Here is a 27,236-nt window from a genome sequence, read left to right as displayed (position 1 = left end):
TTCTTCATTAGAGTTCAGTTCTTCAATGAACTCATGAGCTTGTTATGCTTCAGTGTGTGAATCATCCATCAAAGAAAAGGGAATTCTTTACAAGGCAGAGGCTCAGCAAGAGGTGTGGCTAGAACCAAGTTGGGTCTAAGTTGGGTGAATAACTTTGATTATCTTTAGAGGGAAGGACATAAACTATGCTTACCAGGAAAGACCATAGAAATATCTGAAAGGGTCTTTTCTCATTCATTCATCAATTTTATTAACTGAGGTACAAACCAATCAAAACTACTATACTGAAATCCTTTCTCATAATATTTGTTGTTATTGTTCATGTGTGAGTGCATTTCTCTCTCTCTCTCTCTCTCTCTCTCTCTCTGTCTCTGTCTCCCTGTGTGTGTGTGTGTGTGTGTGTGTGTGTGTGTAGGGAATTTCCATTAGGGTGGGGAACTCCTATCAGTGAGGCAACTCATTATTGTAGAAAATTCTTGGAGCACTAGGAGGTTAAGTGATTTGCCTGTTAGCACAAAAGTAGCATGTAACAGAAATGAGACTTGAACCCAGTTCTTCCTAACTCCAAGGTTAATTGTCTATCTGCTATACCATACTATCTTCTTCCTAAAATAGATTATTTCCTCAGCCCTCACTTCCAACTTGTATTCATTCCTGAAATGAATAAGTGTTGACATAATTCACAAAAGAATTATATTGATTTGCTGACTGAAATAGAAAATCAATACTTTAATTACCAAGTTTTCCCCCCAAAGAATTCTATAGTGTAGAACAACCTGATTTGTAGATTACATTGCCTGTTGATGTGTCAACATAGTCAAGGAACTGGAGAAGCCTAAGAGAATAGTTCTTTATTTTATGTTTTAACTATTCCAATTCAGAAATAAAATGTTAAAGAAATTTAGCGAACTTTCCAAATGATCTTGATGAAATAGTATGATATTTATAGTAATGAAGATCAGCTAAACTGGAATTTGGAATCCTTACTAATCCATTGGATACTTCAGACTTAATCCTTTATATGAGGAAGCTAATATGTTTACAGAACACACCAATCCCAATTCTAAGTAGGTTATTTAAATAATAGAATAAATCTTAAATATAGCTTACTAAATAACATAACTCCTACAAGCCCCAAGGTAAGAGAACTGGGAGATGAAAATGGGAATATATGCCAGGAACAGTTAAAACTGTTAACTCCTGATTAGGCCATACCATTCAGGGAACCAAGAGAGTGCATGATAAATTTAATATGTAGATAATCCATAAACTTAATTTTAGTGAATGATTTCAACTGGATCCATGCCATAAATCTTTTATGTGAGTTGCTAACAGGAAGGTCAATTTGAGTTTCACCTTCTTCTCCTTTCTTGGTACATATTTGCATAGGTAGATGACTTTAAAGTGTCTTGAAGAAAGGAAAAAGCCTAGAAAATCTACAAATTTTATAATAAGCCCACATTAATCAAGAATAATAGCTTTGATTTAACAACCTTGCTCTCCACCAACTCCCCAGCACTTAGACCCTCCATAAAGAAACATATCCCAAAATTTTGTTTTTTTTATCTGGGTGTTCCTTGCCAGTAAATTATAATTTGCTGTTATGCATCATTCACTTGAAATGATATAAAGGAATGTTGATCTTTGGGCTCTAAGACATCCAGGATTTTTTTGGAAGTCCCCAGACCAGGTTGTAAATCAATTAGACTTCCTCATAAAACCACGCCTAAAGTCCTTTGAAAGAGTTAGCAATCTGCCTTTGGAATATTTATAGCTATACAACTCTTCTATGTGACTTGTTTGGATCCTCCTAACTTTTTTCTTCAAATCCTCTTGGCAGTACTGAAGGAGCTTTCTCTTTTTTCCTCCCCCTTACTCCATGTCACACCCCCCACACTATCTCAGTATGTTCCAATGATGGATTATTTTATGGATATAAGTTGTTTTAAATTCACACATTAGTTTCTTGCTGTTTCTTTTTAAAGAAATTGGACATAGCACGGAAGCCATGGGAACAGCTATTTGGAAATGAGTTTGTTTGTGAAAACATGAAAAGAACACTATCTAACTACCTCAAATACATCTTTCTATAACATTTTGGTATACATTTATCCAGAGCATTTGCAGTATAAGAAGGAAAAGAAATAAAATAATTTTGCTTTAATGTATTTTTTAACATAAAGATATTGCATGTCATTTTAATTTAATTTCATTTAATTAATATGTCATGGCAGCTAGGTGGCACAGTGGATAGAGTGCTGGGCCTGGAGTCAGGAAGACTCATCTTCTTGAGTTCAAATTTGGCCCCAGACACTCACTAGCTGTGTTACCCTGTGCAAGTCATTTAACTCTTTTTGACTCAGTTCCCTCATCTGTAAAGCAAGCTGGAGAAGGAAATAGCAAGCCATTCCAGTATCTTTTCCAAGGAAACCCCAAATGGGGTCATGGTCAGAAACGACTGAACAATGACAGCAATTAATGTATCAGTTATGCTGGGTTCTGATAGGTGGGCTTTTGCCTTATTTTGTTCAGACTCAGGCTTTCACCCCACTTCCCTTCCATCTCTCAACCATCCCTGTATTCGTCAGTGCCCCCTCCCCTTTCCAAGACTCCTTTAAATGATAAGTTTTTTGAGGGCAGGGATGGTCTTGCTTGTTTGTATTACTATCTCTTATCCTTAGCAAAGGGCCTAGCACATTATAAATCTCAAAACCTTGACCACCCCTATGAACAGGTCCCATGTTCTGTTCCTCCTACTTGCACCTGGGTCATCAACATAGGTCCAGGCCCACCTTTAGCCAGTGATCTTAACAATTCTAGATCCTCTTCTGCTGGCTATCATCCTGCACCAATGTTGCTATTCTGTATCACCTCTCCTGCAGCTCTCCAGAATATGACTTTCTTCCTTCATCTCCATTGCCAGACTGTAATGGAGTCTCATCCTTTTCCCCAGAAGTGCATTAAAATTCAAGGTCAGAGACAAGACCACATTAATTTGGGGGATGCCGGATAAACATTTCAAATAAAAGTTTGCTACTTTAGTTCTCCCAATGTCAATGCCCCAGTGATCTGTGTCAATCCTATATTACTTTAATATGAATAATGATGATGATAAATAGTTCTTTAGTGTCTATCATCACAACCCTTTTAGTTTTCACAGAATTAAGATTTCAAATTAAGAAGGATTTCAAAGGTCATCAATTTTTAACCTTGCACAATGGATAGACTGTTGGACTTGGAATAAGATAGACTTGGATTCAAATCTTGCCTCTGATATGATGTGTATCTGTGTAATACTAAGCATGTCACAACTTCTCTCAGCCTCATTTTTCTCAACTCAGAAGTGAGGATAATAATATCACCTATTGCAGGGAGTTGTTACGAACATAAATTGAGTAAATGTATGTAAAGTGTTTTATAAATTTATGTCAGCCATCATTTATCAGCCTGTATATGAATAAAAATTCCATCCACAACATACCTGTTGAGTATTCAATATACCTGCATTCTACAATATACCTATGAAGTTAAGTGTTATGTTCAAATGTTATGATATGATTCTCATCATGTACAAGTGTTATGTTATGATCCTCATCCTACAAATGAGGAAATAGAGGCTCTTAAAAGTAATGTGACTTACTCATAGTCATACAGGTAGAAATACCAAGTAAGAATGTGAATTCATGTCTTCTGATTTGAAGTCCAGTACTTTTGCCACTACATAACTATAAACTCTCGACCAAGGGTTTGAATGATGTTCTTGGCTTTAGCAGTAACTTCCTACATGAGCATGTGGAACTATTGTACAGGGGATCCAAGATGAAGCATAAAATTCTTCTTGGAAAATATCTTTCCAGTAATCTAGTTTATGGCTGAAATTCTTGAAAATGGCACCGGTAACCAATCTTTCTTTTAGAATATTAAATATCATCCTAATCACTTCAGAACTGGTCCTTAGGATCATTCTAAATTTCGTACTGAAACATCATGAAGTTTCATACACCTGGTTGTCTTCCTTACGTTCACCCCCAAAATCACTCTCTTCGTGGATTTCAGCCAAATAAATACTTTAAACTTAATCTTTCTGCTGAGATTTAATATCACAATATAGAATCAAAAGGAAGGAAAGTCCCAGGGTCTTTTCCTGTGGGTTCTAATGTCCTTTTCCTACTAGATTTGTTTCATTTTACTTTCAACTAACCTTTTCTTCCTCTGAGAAATTCTGGCATTTATGCAACTCTATTTTTCCTTTTGATTTTTTTCTTCCTTTTTGTTTGATTACACCTTTGTATCATTATCAAAAGAATGGCAGTAAGGGTGAGGAGAAGATATACATCTTGCAGTAAGCTTAGGTAGGAGGGTCCACCCCTTTATCAAACTCTTCTGGCTACTTCCTCCAGGGTGATAACTAACTTGTGGATTAGTGTAAACGTGCAATCTCCTTTTCAAATTGCAGTTCAGAAAGAAATCCTGATCTTAGCCTATCTCATTTGCCATTGGTATAAGCCATTTTTCCTTCCTTCTCTTAGCAGGAAGCATATCTCTCCTGATATAGCCTGTTGCTGTGTCCACACCAGAACAAATAAATACTCATATGCCAAGAAAATGATAACTGAATAAATACTCAATATAAAAGGACTGACATAAGCAATAGCCAGAGCCTTTTTTGAAAAGGGAAAGATTTTCAATTGTATGTAATTGAAATTATCCATTTTATTATCTAAGATCATATCCATTCATTCTTTAGTTAATAATTCTCTTCCTAGCTCTAGTTACTGGAAGTATCTACTTCCATTAATATCTATTTTTTTTAAAAATCTGTAACTTTTATCCTTAATATCCATTTGGATCTTATCCACAAATAATTTTCTAATCACAGATGTCCTTTTATGCCACTTATATTGAAGTCACCACCAAAGCACCTTTTAGATAATTTAAAATTTTGATACTTCCTTGAAAGTCAAGGGCCATCAATTCTTTTTAAAATTTTTTTCCCTGCCAATTACATGTAAGAGCAATTTTACACATTTACTGTTTGTTTATTTTTTAAATTTTGAGTTGCAAATTCTAACTTACCCTCCTTCCCTCTTCGACCCTTCTCCTTGAGATGGCAGGCAATCTGATATAGGTCATACACATGCAATCATGCAAAATATTTCTGTATTTGTCATTTTCTGCAAGAAGATTTGAAAAGAAAGAAGGAAAGGAAGGGAAGGAAAGAAGGAAGGATGAGAGAGAGAGAAATAGTATGCTTCAGTCTGTATTCAGACAACATCTGTTCTTTCTGTAGAGAGAGCATTTTTCATCATGAGTCTTTTTGGAATTGTCTTGGATCATTGTATTGCTAAAAATAGCCAAATCATTCACAGCTCTTCATTCTGTTCACTTAACTTTGTATCAGTTCATTTAAGTCTTTCTAGCTTTTTCTGAAATCATCCTGCTTGAAGGACCATTGATTCCTGAAAGCTATCCAAGTGAAACACTATTCCAAACAAGTTTTATCAGGTTGGAAATGTCCTGATGTCACACTGTTTCTCCTGTGAGTGGACCAATCTTTCTAAGAAAGTAAATGCTTGGCACCTTCAAACTGGTTACTAAGTGATTAATTTTCTGGCTGTTACAAATAAAAATAGAAAGTAGATTTATTTTTTGTGGTCACTTTCCAATTAGAAATCTCAATGTCTTGGCTGAAAAAGGGATAGAGAATTATATGAATCACACACTTCTAGAGTTTCTATAAATATTACTTGTTAGTAAGAGCAAGTGAGAGCAGTGGATAGAGCACTGGACCTGGAGTCATGAAGACCTGAGTTTATATCCAGGATCAGACACATACTAGTTGTGTGACCCTAGACAAGTCTCTTAACTTCTGCATGACTCAGTTTCTCCATCCATAAAGCAGGGGTAATAATAGCATCTAAATCCCAGGCTTGTTGCAAAGATAAAATGAGATGGTATTTGTAAATTGCTTTGTAAACCTTAAAGTATTATATAAGTGTTGGTGTTATTATTATTATTATGAATTTAAACATCGATACAATAAAAATCAGACCTTTGTCCAAAAACCAAGGAGTTAATACATTATTAAAAAACCTAAGCAACTCAATATTAATATTTTGTTCTTAATTAAAAGAAACTGGATGACATTAGTGTAATAACATCTAAATGAATGAACAGCTCACTGGACAGTTTGAAAGGGAAACTAAAGATGTTAGTGGATTTGATTTCTTCACATACCCACACATAATAAATATTATCAATGAGACACTCAATTCAATTCAATTAGATTCAACAAGAATTTATTAAGTAGCTATCACATGCCAGACTCTATGCTAAGAATTGGGGATACAGAGATAAAAACAAGATAGTTCCTGCTCTCAAGAGCTTATATCTTGCTTTGCAGTGTTCATGATATTCATAATCCAAAATGTCATCCGAAGCTTAAACAATAAAATCTGTTAAAGAAATTATAAGAATATTTTTTTAAAAAATCTTCCTAATAAAAGTAATGATACATGGTGATGTCAATGTGCAGGTGGGTAGAGAAGTGGGCAATTCCACATATGGAAAGTATCATTTGTGAGTAAGGACTCAAACTTTGGTCAATTGCTCAGAAATTCCACAAATTCAAATACTATATCTTTCCTTTAAGAAGAGAATAAAGAGTTAGCCATATGGAACACCAAAAAAGAAATTAAAAAAGATAAAGTTAGCTCTAATAGACAATAATGATTGCTTTGTAATATCAGAGTCATTTGAGGATTAACTGTCTGTGTGTAGTCATATTATCACCCACTTAGAGCATGGAAAAAAAGTCAGTGCCGATATGAAAAGAAAGGATACAGATGGTAATAAGGCACTGGAAGCAGTTACACCAGTTCAACTATAACCTATTTGAAGAAGTTATTGACATTGATCATGGAGAAAGAGTTAAAAATAAATACACTTACTGATTATCACTATTTCCTAAGGAAGTTTAGCAAATGAAAGAGTCTAGAAACCACCTCAACCAACAAATTCTTGAAAAGCATGGCAGGCAAGGGCAGAGCTATTTTGAAGTACAAATATCTTTGCACAATAGTACAAGGTACATTGATACAATGAAGGAGAAAATGAGCTTACAGAAAGTTTGCATCAAACAAAATTGATCTCAATATGATTTATAGCTGAAACTGAAAGGAAAACAGACATGAAATAAAAGTTTTTTGAGCATTTTAATAGAGATCAAGTCTCATATTTATGGCAGTGGTGCTACCACATTTGTACCCTAATACTTCTAATACTACATGAAGAAGTAAAAATGACACATAGAAGAAATCAGAAGAATAATTGGACCAGACCGCATATGCAAAGAAATTCATGCTGGATATAACACAATTTTGAAAACATTCAGGAATGGATTTTCAAGATAACTAATTTCACTTTTCCCTCTTTCCTGCACACTCCATGATGGTGCTATTTTACAAAAGCACCAGTTACAGGGAAACACAGGAGCTTGACTGTGACTAAATAGGAAATGCAAGGGGAATAAGACCTTTGATTCTTCCATATTCTATTATGAGGAAAGAGAAAGTTCATAGAAATCTTTCATTTTTCACATAGAAAACTTAGATCGGGCTGCTCTTTTTGGGTACAACTGGCAGAAGATGGAGAAGGAAAACTTTTAATCGTCCAGGTGGTCTGAGATGAGAATTAATTAAGCTCACTCATCTAGTTCCTTTCTATATTTGTTTCCCTTTCTGACCTTAAGACATAGGTTAAAATTCTTGAAAATTGATTTTCCATGTAAATTCCAGAGATTCCAAGAAATTAAGAGCTTTCCATTTTCTGTTTCTGGCCAGGGAGTGAAAGAAAAGAATAAAACTCTCTGGATGTACTCTAGCTCTGAAATTCAAAGGACAGAAAGTACAAGAAGAGAGCAAGACAATTCATAGCCTTGTCTATACACCATCTGGGAAAGGATACTTCCTCCAATCTGAGTTCATCCCCGTTGACTCTCAGTTGCCAATTATACAACAATATGTAAAAGTTACATTCATTACAAATGTCCAAGAAAAAACCTTGTCAGCTATCTTAGAAGTTTTTGAGTTTTTCTTCCTTCTCACAAAAAACTTATAAAATCACTTCTATTTCAACAACTATTAATACTTTAGATGGTCTTACTTAAATAACAAATATAATATAATAATATGTAATGTAATAAAGTAATATAATAAAATAATAAATTTCAAATATCTTAAATCAAAAGATCTATGGTAGATGTGACTTACTGGGATGGGATTGATGCATCAAAGTCTATAACTTTTTTTTAAAATTTAGAGCCAAAGGAAATTTCATAGAAATTAATTTATGTGAGGACTGATTTTTTTTTTGCATGACAATATAATTTTACCAGTCACTCCAAATGAGGATGACCAGAGAAAGAATAAAAGCACAGCCTTTGTGGTCCATCCATCTTTAATTTTCATTAATGTCATGAGCAACCATGAGATCAAGATGAACTGAGTCTAAAGTAATGGAAATAAGATGAATTGTGAAATAGTTAAGTTAGACCTCAGTTAACCACCAAATTAGATTATTTTATCAGTGATCTGAAGAATTACTACATGGCCAATCATAAAGGTAGATGAGGATCCCAAAGTGAATATCATTGTGGATTTGGCATTGTTATATAAGCACAGTCAAAGAATAGCTTAATTTTCAGAAAACCCCTCAAATAGCTATCAAACACTGAATACTTTGTTTTTCTCCACAATCATTTGTATACGATGACAAAAATGAGTTTAAAAGGTTTAAAAAGTCAATATCTCATCCCGGCATTTAGATCATTCAGATATCTGGAAATACATTGGCTATTTTTTCCTAAGTTTTTTTTTTTTTGCCTAGATTATTGGCATCATGGAGCTAAAGTTTAAAATGCAATTTCTGTGATAATTTAGAATTGAAAGATTTCTTAACTTTAGTCAAGGACTTCTAGGTCACATGATTAATAATATGGAGGGCTAGACCTTTTCTTTTTCTCATAACCTCTTGAACTTTTCCAAAGCAGAAATTATGCACCAAAAATCAAGAAATTTCATCTGTCCCCATGGCCTAAGACAGCAGTATCAAAATTCGAATAGGAATAGATCACTGTGGGCTGCATATCACCCTAGAAAACTTCAAATCAACATTATCTATGTTCTTTTGTATTTTTGTTTATTTTGCTAAGCATTTCCCAATTATATTTTAAACTAGTTTAGGCTTCAGTCAGGAGTTTTGCTGGCAAACAGTCCACAGACAGTGAATTTGACACCGCTAGTCTCGGACACCCAGAATCCAAAAGGAGGTTTTAAAAAAAGCCCAAGAACTGACACCTATCATAACCCCATTCAACATCCCCTCCCACACAGCCCATTGCCCTACCAGCAGCAAGGCTACACAGTCACCCTGAGGGTATAATACATGGGTTTGCAATATAATTCTATACCTCTCCTTGGTCTCTGTTCCCTCTTTCCAGTGTTAGGAGATCTGGGCTCCAGGCTGCAGAATCTTGCTGAGTCCTATAGACAGCCAGAGATATGGTGGCAGCATTCTGTACTGTGAAAGATCTCTGTAGTAAAGTGGAGGAACAGAGGGGAAAGGAGAGAGCACTTGTTGGGACTTGAAATAGAGTTCAACCTCACACACCACACTACCCCTTAACTCGGAACTGAAGAGGTCCAAACTACATAAATCAACCCTGTAGCACCAGCACAGCAGCTCTCCAAACTGCCAGTTCAATCCAGTGCCAGAGAACTGAGGAACAGAGAGAGCAGAATAAGACACTGTCACAGAATTCCAGGAGAGGAGAGGGACACGGCCATTTGGCACTTCACCAAGCCTTAGGAAAAAAGTCCAGCATTCGTCTAGGAACAATTCTGTCTCCCAAAGTCATATAGGGCATAGGCCTAAATGGGTGAATCACAGATTGCCCAATGTAGGAGAAGGCTGAGATGCTTTGAGATCCAGTACCTAAGGAAACTACCATCAGAGAGAAGGAAGTCAAAAAGTGAGCAGTAGGAGATAATAAAGGAGGATAAGGGAGACTCATATTACCAAAACGCTCAAGAAGAAAACTCAAAGACTTTGAATGTAAGTAAATAAATCAACAGGGAAAACATTACCAGCAGAAACAAATATGGCCTCCAGATCTAGTGAACAAGTCCAGGCATCTATGAGTCAATACCACAAAACAAAGGAAAACAATTTAACACTTGAAAAGACATTAGACTTTCCCGAGTTTGAGGAGAACATGAAACCATAAAATGCTATTCTTGAGTAGTTAAAAAATGAGGATTATCAGAAAAGAATTTATGGTGACCCAGCAAAACTAATTAGAGGAATAGAAAAAAAAACTTGAATCTGTGATGGCAATTCTCATCAAAGAAAGAAAAGAGAGAGCAATAGATTGAGAATGCAAATACACAGAAGTGAAGAACAGTTTAGAAGAAGAGAAGCAACAAAAAAAAAAACCAAACATTGAAAAAAAGTATGCTGACCATCCAAGTGAAACATACTGATCTCGGAGACAGAATGTGTAGAGATGACCTAAGGATGATAGATTTCTCAGAAGAATGCAAGACAAAAAAAATATTTAAACACCATAACAAGAAATAATACAAGAGAATTGCTGTGAACTTTTGTACACAGAAAATTAAATACCAATTGGATGAATTCATAGATAGCCTCCAGTAAAAAAAACTAAATCAAGTCTGTAAACTCCAAGACACAAAATAATTAAATTTAAGAATTCAATTCAGAAATAACAAGTTCTGCAAGTGATCAGGAGAAATAATGGAATAATGTGTTCTGAAGAGCAATGGAGCTCAGGATGCAACCTAGAGTGACCTACTCTGCAAATATGAACTTAATCATGAATTAAAAAAGATGGACATTCAATAATAAAGAGGCATTTGAAAAAAAATTTTAGGGAAAAAAAAACAGACCTGAAGAGATTATTTATTTCTCAAATACCCCAGACAACAGAAATGCAGGAGGAATGATAAATGCAGCAGCTAAGGACAGCAGCAGCAGAGAGACAAGTAAGAGACTTTCTAAATGTACATAGGGAGAAGCGAAGGCAGTAGTTGGATTGAGGTAACAGCGAAGAGAAGCAGCATGGATATAATCTTGATTATACCATGCCTACAAATGAATCAGCAATTTTTGGGGGACTATGTTACAAAATGAGAGGGTACACAGAAGGGGGGAGGACAGCAGGGGATTAGAGGGAAGTGTGTCTGGATCAAAATGAGGGCTACCAATGAGGGAAGGTGATCCCTGTGTTCTCTCAAGAAGAGAAGACCCTGCAGGAGAATGAATGAGGAGGAGGTGGAAGTATTGAAAAGGAGGAAGAGGAAAGGAGGCTTGCTTTGGTGGTGTGTGAGGGTTTCACCAATACACTCCTTTTTGGGTGAAGAAAGCTATTCTGTAAAAGAAGATAGAAATATTGTGCTGAATGAGGTATGGTAGATTTGGTACTTGAAAAGACCACTTGTCCTACCTTGTAAGGGGCGGAATTGAAACTACTAGGTACAATTGATACCTGAGGAAGTGAGATGGCATGGATCCAGGGAGGAACTTTTTAAGTAAATACAGAAAAGAAGGTAAACAGTGGAATAGTAAAAATCAGTAGTGGCCTGCATAATAAAGAACATAGTGATGATGGGGGAGGTCCCGTTACTGCGCAATGTCCTCTCTATCACATTTCTGGAAGTGACGCACAATGGTAAAGGGAAATCACAATTGGGAAATGGCTGAACAAGTTGTGGTATATGATTGTGATGGAAAACTAATGATGAACTCACTGATTTTAGAAAAAACATGGAAATACTTGCACTAAATAATGAAGAGCAAAATGAGCAGAACCAAGAAAACATTGTATACAGTAACAGTAACATTGTTTTAAGAATGACTTTGAGTAAATGTTATTTTTCTACTATAAATACCCAAATTAACTGTAAAGAGCATACGAATAAAGATGCCGTCTGCATCCAGAGAAAGAACTGATAAAAAGAAGTATGTAGAGAATGATTTTACATACATACATGCATACATACATACACATATATATGTATGTATATATATATATATATATACATATACATATGTATATAATACTTATTTGTATCTAATGGTAGCTATCTCTATGGTGCAGAGGAAGAGAAGGAAGAAAAAAAGAAATTTACATGATAATTCTGTTGTATATTTGAAAAGAATAGCAAGTTGTGAATAGTAGATTTGCAGTTTCATGTGTCCATAAAATAAAATAAAACATAAATAAATGAAAAGAGGGAATCTTCAAGGCAAGCTCTATAAGGTAGTGACAGAAGCTATTTAGAGGGAAAAGTCCATTTTCAGAAGTTTTGATTCCATGAGGAATACAAGGAATACAAAGAAATAAGGGATCATGAACCTGAGAAAGAAAGGAGATAGAGAAAATGGATAGTGAAAAGAGTGAGACAGAAATCCTCTCTAGAAGGGGGAGCTAAAAATGAAAATTCTAAAAACTGATGAACAGGACTAATTGGAAGGAAGAAGAGAGATTCTGCTTAACTGAGAGGGGAAAGGGGAGAGGGGATAATTAAATAACCAGATAAAATCAGGAAAGGAAAAGGAATCAATAAACAAAACCCCAAAGAGGAAGGGTTGACAAATAGGAGGGAAAGATCAGAGATGAAGAAAAGAGTCAGTAGGAACAAGTCTACCCAATAAAAGAGTAAGCTAAAGTAACTGAAGAAACATAGTACTGTATTTACAGCAGGAGGGGAAAAATAATGATTTTTAAAAAGTCAATATTAGAGACAGTTGGGTAAAAATGTAGACCTAACTCTCATATCTCTGACTGTGAATTGATTAAATAATCCAGTAAAGGAAATGAGTGACCGATTGGCTAAGAAAATAAAACCCTACAATCTGTTACCTACAAGAAATATATTTAGAAAACAAAAACATACACACAAAAGAAATTGAGGGGATGAATTTTTTTTTACTATGCACCACATAAATCCAAAAAGGCAGAAGCTACATTGTGTTATCTGACAAAGCAAAAATATTAAAAATATAAGAAGGGTTAAACAAGGAAGCTACATCATACTGAAAGGAACCATGGACAGTCAATCAATATTAATAGTCAACTTGTATAGCCAAATGCCATTGCATTTAAATTCATAAAGGAAACATTAACTGAAGTACAAAAAGACATAGAGCATAATACAACAGTGACAGGAGGCTTCAATATCCCTTTGTCAGTTATGGATAAGTCTAACAGAAAGATAAATGAAAGGGAAAATATGGAACTGAACAAATTGCTAGAGAAATTAGAACTAAAAGACTTATAGCGTCTTCTAAATAGGATTGCGAAGGAATGTACATATTTTTTAGCACCACATAGAAATTTTATAAAAAGATTTCAGACAAATGCAAAAATGCATAAATAGTTAATACATCCTTTACTAATAGTAATGCAAATAGTTATTGGCTTAGGGCCAACAAACAAAAGATATAGACTCAAATGGAGACTTGACAATGAAATACCAAATAACAAATGGGTCAAACAACAAATCATAGAAACAATTAATAATTATATGAAGGATAATTATAATGATGAGAGAACATTCTAGAATTTCTGGGATACAGCTAAAGTAGTCCTCAGGGGAAAAACCATACCCTTATGAACATACATTAAAAATAGAAAAAAATGAAAAAACTTTAGAAAAATTAGAAAAATAGAAAAATTAATGGACTGAATACGCATTTAAAAAATTTAGATTGAGTTAAATTTATAAAAAGAAGAGCCATTCCCCATTGATAAATAATCAAAACAGATGATCAATTTTCAGATGAAGTGATCAAAGCTATCTATAGCCATATAAAAATACTCTAACTCACTATTGATTGGAGAAATGAAAATTAAAACAATTCTGAGGTACTGCCTCATACCTATTAGATTGTCTAATAGAACAGGAAAGGTAAATGACAAATGTTGGAGGGAATGTGGGAAAAAAAGACATTAATGTACTGTTGGTGGAGTTATGATCTGATTCAACCATTCGTTGGACCAATTTAAAACTATACCCAAAGAGTGGTAAAACCATGCATACGCTTTGACCCAGCAATACCACTATTAGGTCTGTATCGCAAAAGAGATAAAAAACAAAGAAGAAAAGGACCTATATGTACAAAAATATTTATAGCAGCTCTTTTTTGGGGGCAAAGAATCAGAAATTGAGGAGATGCCCATCAACTGGGGACTGGCTGAACAAGTTGCTGTATGTGATTATGATGGAATACTATTGTACTATAAGAAATGATGAGCAGGGTGCTCTCAGAAAAATCTGGGAAGACTTGCATGGGCTGAAGCAAAGTGAAATGTATTGTGTACAGAGTAATAGCAATATTGTAATATGATCAGCTGTGAATGACTTAGCTATTCTCAGCAATACAATGATCCAAGACAACTCTGAAGGACTGATGTTGAAAATGCTATCCATTCCCAGAAAAAGAACTGATGGTGTCTGGATACAGATTGAAGCATACTTTTAAAAAAACTATTTGTTTTTCCTGCATTTTTTGTCTACGTTTTCTTTTACAACATGACTATTATGGAAGTGTTTTGCATGTCTGCACATGTATAACCTATATCAATTTGCTTGCCCTCTCAGTGGGGGTGGGGAATGGGGAGGGAGGAAAGAAGAGAATTTAGAAATCAAAGTTTTAAAAATGAATGTTAAAAATTGTTTTTACATGTAACTGGGGAAAATAAAATACTAAATAAATTTTAAACATTTTGAAAATTTTGATCCAGTCCTTTCATTCTATAATTTTCGTGCCTTTCCAAGAAGTTCTTAGGAGCATCTTCTCCAGAGTCTCCTTGATATGTAACTACAATGGATCCCAACCTTGCTTTTGGCTTAGTCATGCTATTGCTTTCTTAATCTGTTTTAATACCATACAGTAGATGGTTGGAAGACAGGTTGCATTTGTCAGACAACTATATGTGAAGTTGCATGTTCTATAAAACCATTGAAATTCAACCTTATTCAGCTGAGGTAAACATTGATATTATCTGCTAATGTAGATGAAACTATTATGATTCAAGGTCTAGCTGAGCTTTTCCATGCTGACCTATTCCAAATCAATGCAACAGAGAAAAAGAAGCAGAGAGAGGCTTTCTCTGCAGTGTGACAAGTGACTGGCATATTGAGTCCTTGAAAAAAGCTGTGGTTCACTTTCTATATTATCATGGAAACTGACCACTTCTTGTGATAAGCCTCCAGTGCTAGAATTGTCTATGGAAGTTTTCTGAAAAATAGTGTCTTTTTTGGTTTTCAGGAAGCATTATCAGTGGTGAGTGAGGATCAATCATTATTTGAGTGTGCCTACGGAGCTCCACACCTTGCTAAGACTGAGATGACTGCATCCTCCTCCAGTGAATATGGACAGACTTCCAAGATGAGTCCACGTCTCCCTCAGCAGGACTGGCTACCACAACCCCCATCCAGAGTTACTATCAAGATGGAATGTAACTCCAATCAAATTAATGGGTCAAGGTAAGGAGATTATGGGATCAATGCTCTTTTTAAAAATATAATTTGAAATAAAAGTGTCAGAAACAATATGGGAATCATCCCTTTCTTAAAAGTTTCAGAAGAAAAATTGAACATTAATGTTGAATGACTTTGAGAAAAATATGATTTATTCTGGTTTCGACAGAGGTAGTAGAGTCTAGTAATATATTAAATGAAAGCTTTCTCTCAAAACGTAAAGAATTTAGAAAGATAATATGCTCACATGTAGGAAATTTTATGTTTGTATTGTTTAGTATCTAGAAAAATTTGTAGAAAATGGTTTTATACATAGAGAAATCAACTAGTCAGACAGATAAATTGTACATACACTGTACAAGTACATATTGTATATTTAGACCTCCTCTAACTATGAAAATGAGACTTTATTCTGTTATTTACTTATGCTTGCAGCAAAGCATGAATTTCCCCCATAAATATTAGATATATTTATTGCAATCTGACCATTTTGTGAAGTATTACTGAATACAGAACTGTTCCAAATAGCTAAATATTTTATCTGAGCCTAATGTAATTTTAAGAGAGTGAAAGTGACTGAAATGATATCATACTTCTTTTAGAAAAATAAAATACAAAATGTCAATAAGAAGTATGATTTTAAAATTGTTAACTCATTGAAGGTTTATAAAGACATTTTCAAGGATGTAATGATGAAGTTACTTTAAAACATAATAAGTGTCACAAACCATTGTTTCCCTTATTGGTTTCCAAGTCATACTTCTGAGGATTTGTGGACTGATGAGGCTTCATGTACTTATACTATCAGTCAGCCAACAAATATTTATTAAGTGGCTACTGTGTGCTAGGCATTGTGTTGGCTTTGGGTATACAAATACAATAAATGAAAAAGTCCCTATTCTTAAGAAATTTACATTCCCAAAGTGGAGACATCAAGGATAAACATAGACACATACAGAATAAATATAAATAGAATATATTCTTTGAATATATGCAGTTAAATACAAGGTAATTTCAGTGGGAGGTTATGACCAGGTGAAGAGATCAGTAAAGGACTGAAATGTATATGGTGATTGTGTTGCATCTTGAATGAAATGGGAGATTCTGTGAGGTAGTGGTGAAATGGAAATGCATGCCAATCAATAAAAAGTATAAGACATGGAGATCAACTTTTGTGTGTGAGAAACAGAGCTTAGCTAGATTGCAGAGTATACAAAGTGGAATAATGTGAAATGATATTGGAAAGATAGGACCTCACAAGCTAAATAGAGGAGTTTATATTTTATCTTAATGGCAATAGTAAGTTATTGGAAATGATTGTGTACAGGAATAGCATGATTAAAATGCACTTAAGGAAAATCATTTTTTCAGCTGTGAATAATATAGACTAGAATGGGGAAAGACTTAAGTGTGAAGATCAGTTAGTAGAACCTAGCAATAACCTAGGTGAAAAATCATAAGGGCTTAAATAAGGTGCTAACTATGTAAGTGGAGAAGAATTGTGCAAGAGAAGTTGTGGAAGCAAATAAAGGTGTAAGATTTGTCAATTGATTGCGTATGCAAGGTAAGAAAAAGTGAGGAGTAGACAATTAATCCCAGGAGAATGATGCCATCTTTAACAGATAGGTTAAAATTTGACAGAGGGGAAAGATTAAGTAGAAATGTAATGAATTATATTATATTGGGATATCTTTGGGACATCCAGTTTGCAGTATATAATAGATGATTGGTAATACAGAATTTAAACTTGAAACATAGATTTGGGAGTTATTGTAATGGAGATGCAATCTATATGAATTGATGAGGTCATGAGAGTAGGGAGAGAGAAGAGTAGGAATCCTTGGGCAGTCTAGGGAATACTCAAAATTGGGAGGTGTCTCATGGATGATGAACCAGTAAAGTAGACTGACAAGTAGCAGCTGGACAGGAGGAGAACCAGGAAAGACTAGTGTCATCAAAGCCTAGTGAAGAGAGTACCCAGGTGAAGACAATTGTCTACACCAGTGGTTCAGGAAGCATAAGGAGTGAAAAAAAGTCAAATTTGGCAATTAGCTCAATGGTAACTTTTGAAAGAGTAAAGTGAAACTATTACAAAGGGAGTTGGAAGATCTAGGATCTCTAACTACTTCTATGAAGCCAGTTCACATCTCTGAACATTTTTTTCCACATAGAATGTGAATCCTATATACTTGCACTGTTCATCACTGTGACTCCATTCATACAGAGTGGAAATCAGGAGAAAGCAGATCCATTTTGGGAAAGAAAAACATTCAAAGGGTTTACTTGGTAAAGTACCGAAAGGACCTTGGAGCCAAATGTCCCTTAATACAAACTCTAAGGTCAGAGTTACAGTGAAACTCAAGTTTACTGAACTTCCCAAGGGAAGTTTTGAAGATAGTCTGTATAAAACAGTTAAGGTTCCATTACAAATATGAAAGAGTTGTTCATTTAATTGCATCCTCTTTGGGACCATCTTCTTTCCTTTCCCTGTGAAGGGTTGGGATACCATTTTATAAATAAGGAAACTGAGGTCTGGACTTCAGTGCCTCTCCCAGTTAAATAAACAGAAAAAGGTGGACTCAGGGCTATAAGTCAGGTCCTCTGGCTTAGGTAGAAAGCTTTCAGTAGTTGAAGTAGCTGGAGGACTTTTCTGAAGAATTGATTTCTATCTTTCTTTGATATTAACAATAAAATCTGGCATTGAAAACAGGAACTTTCCTCTGTTAGCCAAAAACAAAAACTGAGTGGAGAATAAGGACAGAACAGGAAAGTAGAATTGAAGGTGAAAAAGATGCCAAAGGTTGTCTGTTATACCCTTTTCCTTAATTTATTCATTATTTTTTTCTTTGATTATTTATCTATTTGCTACTTTATTGGTTTTATGAGTTGTCTTATAAATGCAACAATACAAAAAGAACAAGGTCCCACCAACCCCAGTGTACCTCTCTGTCCATTCCACTTTTCCTATAAGTGGAGGGACACAAACAAAATACACAGAGTCCCAGGGTCTCACTTTACAAAACTGGGAAAAGGGTAGGGGAAAGGGAAAAATAGGTCAGTCAATAAACTTTTATTATTTGCCCACAATATGGCAGGCACTATGCTAAATATTGGATATATAAAGGCATAAGACAGCCCCTACTCTTAAGGAGCTCACAATCTAATGGGAGAAATAAAATATGAACAACTATGTACAATCAAATTACATAAAGGATAAATTGGAAATGATCAACAAAGGAAAGCCACAAGCATTAAGGGGCATCAGTAAAAGCTTTCAGTAGAAAGTGGGATTTTACCTTGGACTTGAAGGAAGCCAAGGAAGTCAGAAGGCAGAGAAGAAAAGGGAAAGACTTTAATATGAAGAGGGGAATATCTCAAGAGAATAATCTCTCAATTAATCTCATCTTGGTGCCATCAAAATGCCCAAGAATTGAAGTCCAGATCTTCAATTAGTTTTTACAGTCTTTTAATTACAGTGGAGGAAAGCCAAGGAGAAAGTGAGAAGTTAGGAAGGAAAACGACCTCTATCTCCTGGTCCACCCAGTGTCCAACATTAGCTTCTTCATTGGGATGGGACCCCAAGTCATACCGTGATGAAAGAGGAAAACCCTGACAACTACTGTCCGGTTTAGACTTCTAAATAAGACTGAGGAGAAGTGTTAGATAGAGGTGTGGGAAGCATCTGGCACTAGCAGAAAGACAGTCCCTAACTAACAATGTCTATATGTATTCTACTCCTCTATCCTTTCCTCTTTTTAGTTGCTCCAGACAATCATAGTGAATAGCACTGTTCAGTGGGGCTTTGATCTACCAGGGTGATCCCCTTAAACTTCCATGGACAGGTTTCAAAGGAAATGAGAAATCCAGACATCTTCCTGTCTATTGATCCCCTCTGTCTCCACCAAGAATTGCTTTGTCTCATCCCACCTGAGAGAAGAGTTATGGCTATGACTTATAAAAGACATAAGGTCCGTGGTTGTCAAGAGCATTTCCTGGTCCTATACCAACTGCACCCAATTTACCTATTATTCATCCACTAGGCAGCCACTAGTTGCCCCTTGTGCTCTCAGATGCAGTGTCACTAGATCTCTTTGGTCTCCTCAGGCCCAAAGAGCTGAAGTTTCAGTGCCCATAGGCATCTTGTGCCATGGCAGTACACTCTCAATACAACCACTTCTGGCATCACGACTCACACAAATTGGTAACCTGATCATCATTCAACTCACTTCATCATGCCCCACATGGATACACCAACCTTGAGGGGGAAGTTTTGGTACCTCACAATCCCCTACCTGTATTGCTTGAACATGCCAAGCTATTGACATCTGGAACGCCCCATATCTATCTAGTACTCAGTGGCAAGTGAGCCCAAGTGAGGTTTCTAGGGGAAAATAGTAAATGAAGGAAAGTTTAGTGTCTTCCCTGTATCCTATCCCTTGGGAGCAGGGAAGCTAGGATCAGGACCAGTCAAGGAGCTGGTATGTGTGTGTGCCTCTGTGTGTGTGTGTGTGTGTGTGTGTGTGTGTGTGTGTGTGTTGTGGGGGGGTATATAGGGTTGAGAGCTCTTGAGCAGGCCATTGGATCAGGACCAAAGGGAACTCTTGCCTGGAAAAAAGCTCTGGGGAAGGAAAGAGGGCCCCTTCCTCCCTTCTCTCCTTCCATTCCTCTCTCTCCCTTCCCTCCTTCCTTCTCTCCCTTCCTTCCTTCCTTCTTCCTTCCTTCTTCCTTCCTTCCTTCCTTCCTTCCTTCCTTCCTTCCTCCTTCCTTCCTTCCTTCCTTCTTCCTTCCTTCCTTCCTTCCTTCCCTTCCTCCTTCCTTCCTTCCTTCCTTCCTTCCTTCCTTCCTTTCTTCCTTCCTTCCTTCCTTCCTTCCTTCCTTCCTTCCTTCCTTCCTTCCTTCCTTCCTTCCTTCCACAAATGTCTTACTGGTAATGCTGCAAGATTACAAATCCTATGTAGTGCATGTTCTGAGGCTACTATCCCAACTCCCACTCTCTGATAGGTTCCATGTCTCTAAAGATTAGGTATCATATGCCCTCAGGGTTCTAGGAGTATTTCTGAGAGTTTGTGCCTTGACTTTTCTTATTCTTTAGTTCATAAACCCCCAAGGGGTACTTATGAAAGGGACATTTACTAATGTGGTATAGTAGGAGCAGTTGGTACAAACATCCCCCCAAAAGTCTGTGACACATTCTCCTACAAGTTCATACAGAGGCTTAGGGAAAGTGGACTCAAATTTAGACCACATATGACAAAGGGGTAACTCACAGTTCCTGGTTTCTCAAAGTCCTTTCCTCCCCTTTGTGGAGTACTCAAAAAGTACTTGTTTTAATTCCTTTATGGAGCTATGAATTGAGTTTCACACATTACATCCAACCATATTATTAAGGGTCTATCATGTGATAAGCCCTGTGGTAAATACTGAGGATTTTGGGGAAAGATTTTAGCTTAAAAAGGACAAGGTCTCTCACTGCTCCTGGGTCTTCTCCAGTTGTCCTGATCTATATCTGCTACTGGACCCAGATGACTCTGGAGCAGACCTGTACAACTTGTCAACTTTTTTGGGCCACAGATAGGTTAGACTAGAGACAGAGTGACGATAGTTATTTGCCATGGGTCACATGACAAACAAGAGAGTACACAATGGCAACCTTACATTTTTCCCAGGTTGCCCAAAATCCTTAGGCAGGCCACAAGCTGCATGGGCCTGCTCTGGAGGAAAGAGTGAGGCTCCCTCACTTAAATCCAGTTCACTCGCAAGTCATAGAATTACTTTCCTGATGTCACTGTCCTTTTCATGAATGAAGGACAGACAACAACAACAATAAAAACTGAAGTTACAAATAAAAGCAAAGATAGTCTTTGCCCACAAGAAGTTTAAACTCTAATGGGGAAAAATAACATAAAAAAAGGAAGCTGAAAAGCAGAAGGGAGTAATATGGGAGGAAGGTACCCAGCAAGAGGACATGATGGAGAGTTCTAAAGAAGTCCAAAAAATGTATGAAATGTTGAGAATGGTGAGAAATGATGAGAAAAACCATGCTGAGTGGCCTCTTTAAATAGAGGCCCTGTAGCCTATAGCCCTGCCCTCCACCAAAGGGTCCAATAGGAGGGGCAAAGAGTAATGATGAGATGTGATGTGAATAACAGACAGATTTAATCATGCAACATAATGAGCTCTCCCAGTGATGAGTTTCCTGGGGAAGGAAGGTTTGGTGGAGAATTCCAAAGAAGAATCAAAGCAGTGCAGCTGTTGTGAAATGGTGAGGTTCATGTAGTCACAAGATTTAATCATATATGCTCAGGCTGTAATGTCTTAACAAGGGAGAACTTTGTTATCCTTTTATGAAGTATGAACACTTACATGATTGAGTCAAAAGAGAACAACATCATTTGGATGAATAAAAATTTGTCACACTCTTACAGGGCTTTAAATAGTTAAGCCTCAAAGACAGTTTGGTTATTTGTGGAGCTGAAATAAGAAGCAGCAGTTAGGGAAGAATCCAGCTCTTCACCTCTTTCTCCTCCTCTCAACTCTAACATCTCCCACAAGTGTAGCAGTAGATCTCCATGCCCAGAAGGAGACATCCCATTTAGCAGCTAGACATCCAATGTGAGAGCTTGATGCAAGTTGAGGGAACAGAGACAGATACAAAGAGGCAGTCACTTGAAGGCAGAAACAGCTTCAAGGAGTATGAGCCCTGGCCGCATATCCAAACATGAACTCACTAGCTGAGTAACCCAACCAGTGATGATAGAAAAGGCTTTTACACTTGGCAATACTGGAGCCTTGTTTGCATATGCTCTGTGTTGTATTCTTCTCAGACACTGTGCATGTTAACAGGGAGTTTACCCCAGGTTTAGAGGGGAGAGGTTATTTTAAAGCTACCGTATTTTACAATACCATCTTAGTAAAATGGCTCTTGGGGAGACATTTGTGACTCTATTGTAGGCTGACTATTAATAGGAAGAACACCAGTGGGAACTTATAAGTTATAGTAATAGGAGCTTGGACCCCAGGGTACCCAGAATCTGAGGTTGGAGTTTCTCCCTGGGATCCAGTTGCAAACTTGAGTGTGTTAAATTGGGGACAAATGGCCCAGAGAGAGTTATTACACTATGGATTTTATGACTCATGGTAGTTATAAGGCAAGTAACTAAAACTTTAATGTCTTCTCATTCAGAAAGGACTACCTATATTTAAATTTGTGGATTTATTTTGCTCTTTTAGATTAGACATGGAGGCTTTTAGATGCTTCAATTGGCTTTACAAAAAATGAGTCTTTAACAGATACAAGGGTCTCATGAAATTGATTGATTTTTACAAGATGGATTGGGAGTTTTGTAAATTGTTGTTAAAATCCAATGATTGCAAAGTACTTTGTCATTATAAACTTAATTTGTTTTGGTAGTAACTTTCTTCAAAAGAAAGCTCTTGTAGAAGGTTTTTCTAAGATTTAGTGAAATTACATATACACACATATATTATACATATGCACACACACAGAGAATCAGATCTCCCAGACATTAGCTTAGTGGTATTTTCTGTACAGGACAATATTTATCATTTGGGTTCCTTGAACAATAGATTTCCTTAAAGCCAAATGACTCCTAAGAATGAAAACTAATATGTAGAAAAGAAAATTGGGTTTGGGGTGTTTTTTTCAATTGTTTATCTTGGTGCCCTTCATTGTCAGTCAGTCAGTCAGTCACTAAGAACTTATTAAGTCAGTGCCAGGCAATGTGCTAAGTGCTAGTTACTTTATAAAGAGATGGACTTTAAGAAAGCAGTCTTTGTATGCTGAGTCCTAAAACTCACAAATATGAAAGCTAAATGGTTAGAGAAGGACTTTCTTTCTGAACCAACCAGTATTCTATAACTTTAAGCTTAATATGTTTATGAACACATGGAATGAAATACATTTGGTAAAAGTAAGCCATTGCCATTTTATATGTTTTCCAAACAAATAATAAAATAAGAAGGGAGGAAGAGCCTATATTATAGGCCATCTGGGAAGGTATTGTGGCTCTGGCTTGCATACCACCATAACAGACTTTAAAATTCACTGCATCTCTAATCCAAACTTGTATATAATACAAATTATCATTTCATAGTTGCAGCATAGGCTCATAGGTCCAATGATATAAAACTGGAAGGGATATTTAATGTCCATTAAGTTTAAATTTCTCATTTTATTTTATTTTTTAAGTTCAAAGATAAAGTTATTAGTGATTTAGAATATTTTTCATATAGGTATTAATAATTTGGATTTTTTTTTCACTGAAAACGTATTCTTTTTCTTTAACCATTTATCAATTAAGGAATGGTTTTTATTCTTATACATTTGAATCAGTTTCCTACATAATTTAGAAACGGGAACTTTAACAGAGAAACTTGCTACAAAAATATTTCCCCAATTTCCTGTTTCTCTTCTAATTTTAGTTGCATTTGGTTTTGTTTGTGCAAAAACTTTCAACACCCTCATTTAACAGAGAGGTTGACTTGCCCAACACCATAAAGGTAGAATTTCAGCTCCTGTCCTCTGACTCCAAATCCTTCATGGCCTTTTCTGTACCACAGTACCACTTCAAAAAGCCCACTGTAACATCAGAGATCTGGAGCTCAATGGACCTAGGAGGCCATGTTGTACACCTGTCCTGTCTTCAATTTATCCTGTCTATAGCTGTTTGCATGTTGACTCCCCCAAAAAACTGTGAGCTCCTTGAGATGCAGAGCTTTGTATTTATTTGTTTGCTCATTTTTTTTTATTTCTAGCATTTAGCATAATCCTTGGAACATAGCTGGCACAAATATTTGTTGACTTGATTTTAGTTGACTGTACTCTGTTGTCTCCAATTAGCAGATAGTTTTCCTTCACTTTAGTCTGATGTCCAAGAAGTACTCGAGTGTTTGCATTAATGGAGAAATGAGAATTTGTATTCAAATGTAAACGAGTTATTTGTTTACGTTAAATAAAAGGAGTATTGCTAGTATTTCTAGCCTGCCTGGCCTAGAGTCAAATAGTAACTGACAATCTGATAGGATGTTCATAAGGTTCAAAACAGCAACAAGTAGTCAGTGTAAAAGTGCACAAAACAACGTGGTTTCTTTTCTTTCTTTTTTTTTAGTGAGGCAGTTGGGGTTAAGTGACTTGCCCAGAGTCTCACAGCTGAGAAGTATTATGTGTCTGAGGCCACATTTGAACTCAGGTCCTCCTAACTCCAGGGCCAGTGCTCTATCCACTGCACCACCTAGCTGCCCCCAACAAGATGATTTCAATTAGTACCTAGCTATTATTTGATTGAAATGGAGGGTTATTGTATACCATTCCATGAATAGGTTTTGCTTTCATCTCATAGAACCCCAAGGAAGTCACATATATCATTTCTTTCATCTTTTCAACCTGTGGAATAATGATGGTTTTGCACATTTTTGATGCTTGCCCAGGTTGTATATCGCATACTTGGGAAGCCTGATCACAAATGAAGCTCATTGCACTTATATACCATGCTGCAATTCACAAGGTTTTTTCTCCTCTAGTTTTCCCTGACTCTTACAGGCCTTTAACTCTTTGTGGTTTGATTAAACGAACACTGTGTGAGAGTCATCCTCCTATAGTATCAGGAAGATAAAGATTCATATTCTGCTTCTGATACTAGTTGTGGCCATGGACAAGTCATTTAACTTCTCAATGCCTAACAGTGACTAAATCTAAGTTATTGAGGAGTTGATTATGTACATAGGTGGGGGAAATTTTAGCACTGTGAGCTCCCTAAACTGATAAAGTTATAAAATTACAAGTTGTACCAAAAAAATTATGCAATATTTTTGCAAAAGCAAAAACAAGGCCAATGTTGTTCTCCAGTTTCATCATAATCAATTTTTTAAATTCATTCAGTCATTCATTTATTAAACATCTATTCCACAATGCACAAAGACTTGTCAGTCATGTCTGACTGTCGACCCCCTGGAGATTTTAGGTAGTATGTTTAATTGCCTAGTATAACAATAAAATTGCTTTCATGTGCCAGATTTAAGGAAAATTTTTAATATAGCTCTAAATATTAAAAGCTGTTAAATATTTATTTATAATTGCTTTGTCTCTGTAATTTTGTCCATTATACTAGAGGACCATATGTAATCCATATGAAGTATATATGGAAGTAATTTCTTCTAATATTTGTATAGAACCTTTGTTACACGACAAGTTGCAATTTCATCAAAATGGGTATTTACTTTACCAAGATGGATTAGAAAAACCTCTATGATTTGGTAGAGAGTCTCCCTCCACCCCCTGAAAATAATCACATACTGTCCAGCTTTCTGATAATGAGCCTCTCTGAATTTAGCTAGACTGATCCTCGAATGACAGATATATGAGCAGTTGCGGAGTACATTACTGAGGGCCTTCAATTTTGGTAGGACCTACTAGACTTTTGCCCTTCAGCCATCCAAAAGCTAAGATTTCTATCTACATCATAATGAGACATTAGAGGATGCCTTCAGTGGAAGTTATAGAATCACAAATTTTTTTTAGGCAATTGGGGTCAAGTGACTTGCCCAGGGTCACACAGCTAGTAAGTGTCAGGTGTTTGGTCTGAGGGTGGTTTTGAACTCAGATCCTCCATGACTTCAGGGACAGTGCTCTATCCTACTGCACCACTTAGCTGCCCCTAAAATCATAAATTTTTAAAGTTGAAACTAATCCGCTCCAGTAGTCAAAACTCCTGAAGCCTATTCGCTGGCAGATAATATTTCACTTCCTCGTTAAGAAATTGGTTAGCCTAAAATTTCTTTCTAAAGTTTACTTCATCAGAAATACAGGATCAGCAGGAAACTCTGCATGCTTTCCAAACAGAATCAGTCTGGGCTTTACTGCTATTTGTACATCCACTAATTTTTCACTTGATTACAGAAATTATTTCATTAGGCCAAAAAACTAAAGTATGAAGTGACTGTTTAAGTGACTTGCTGAAGTAGCAGTGGGAATCAGTCTCCTTCTCAACTCATAGACTAACCACCACAATGAGCTACATCTTTTTGGACAATAAGTTGCTCTCTTCTCTTGAATAGTCATTTACAGTCGCCATTTTCTTCCATAGGGTTAGAGAAATCTTGTGTCATCAAATAGCAATGTATGCGTTTTCTTTTCTAAGTAAATATGTTTATATATGAGTAGCATATTAGCTATGGTGTCAGGCTAGTGAACCAAGTGAGTGGGACAATGAGAATCTTGGCCTGTAAAGTAAAATATTTTTGGTTCACCACATTTTCAACTTGTTATGAAAAATTTTTTTGAAAAGTTTCAGTAAATTTCATTTTTTTCTCTATTGAAAAATCAAAATGTATACAAAGCAGAAGGACCTTACCAATTAACATTCCCCTCTATTTTATAAGCACCTCATCTTTCTTTAGCATATTTAGCATCATGTACATAGGTTTCTAACTTCAGTACTTCAAAGATCTGATTTCATCAGTATGGATGACACAGACCAATAAATATTAAAGTCTTTTTATCACTCAATGAATGGTCTTTGAGATTGTATGTGGCTGAATTGCCTGCTTTTACCCTGCTTTTAATCTGCTACTGAGTCTCTTCAAACCTATAAAAACTGGTCCCTAGAGAGCAACATAGAGTCTATCACTGAGCTTTTGTTGAAACTTCAAGGG

The 27,236-nt window shown here is 36.1% G+C and overlaps 1 protein-coding gene across 4 annotated transcripts in view; it reads left to right on the top strand.

Annotated features, from left to right (window-relative positions):
* Window positions 1-27,236, top strand: part of ERG (ETS transcription factor ERG) — a 172,438-nt gene that overhangs the window by 84,493 nt on the left and 60,709 nt on the right. For all 4 annotated transcript variants that reach the window (XM_078146531.1, XM_020995837.2, XM_078146530.1 and 1 more), the window contains exon 2: window positions 15,355-15,572. In XM_078146531.1, the coding sequence (XP_078002657.1) occupies window positions 15,433-15,572 (140 nt within the window). In that variant the 5' untranslated portion in view covers window positions 15,355-15,432. The remainder of the gene's footprint in view (window positions 1-15,354; window positions 15,573-27,236) is intronic.

This window comes from Phascolarctos cinereus, unplaced genomic scaffold, assembly GCF_003287225.1.
Source record: "Phascolarctos cinereus isolate Bilbo 61053 unplaced genomic scaffold, phaCin_HiC Scaffold_726;HRSCAF=1367, whole genome shotgun sequence".
Classification (NCBI taxonomy): Eukaryota; Metazoa; Chordata; class Mammalia; order Diprotodontia; family Phascolarctidae; genus Phascolarctos; species Phascolarctos cinereus.
The sequence above is the reverse complement of the archived record's forward strand: the minus strand, read 5'-3'. Positions and strand labels throughout refer to the sequence as shown.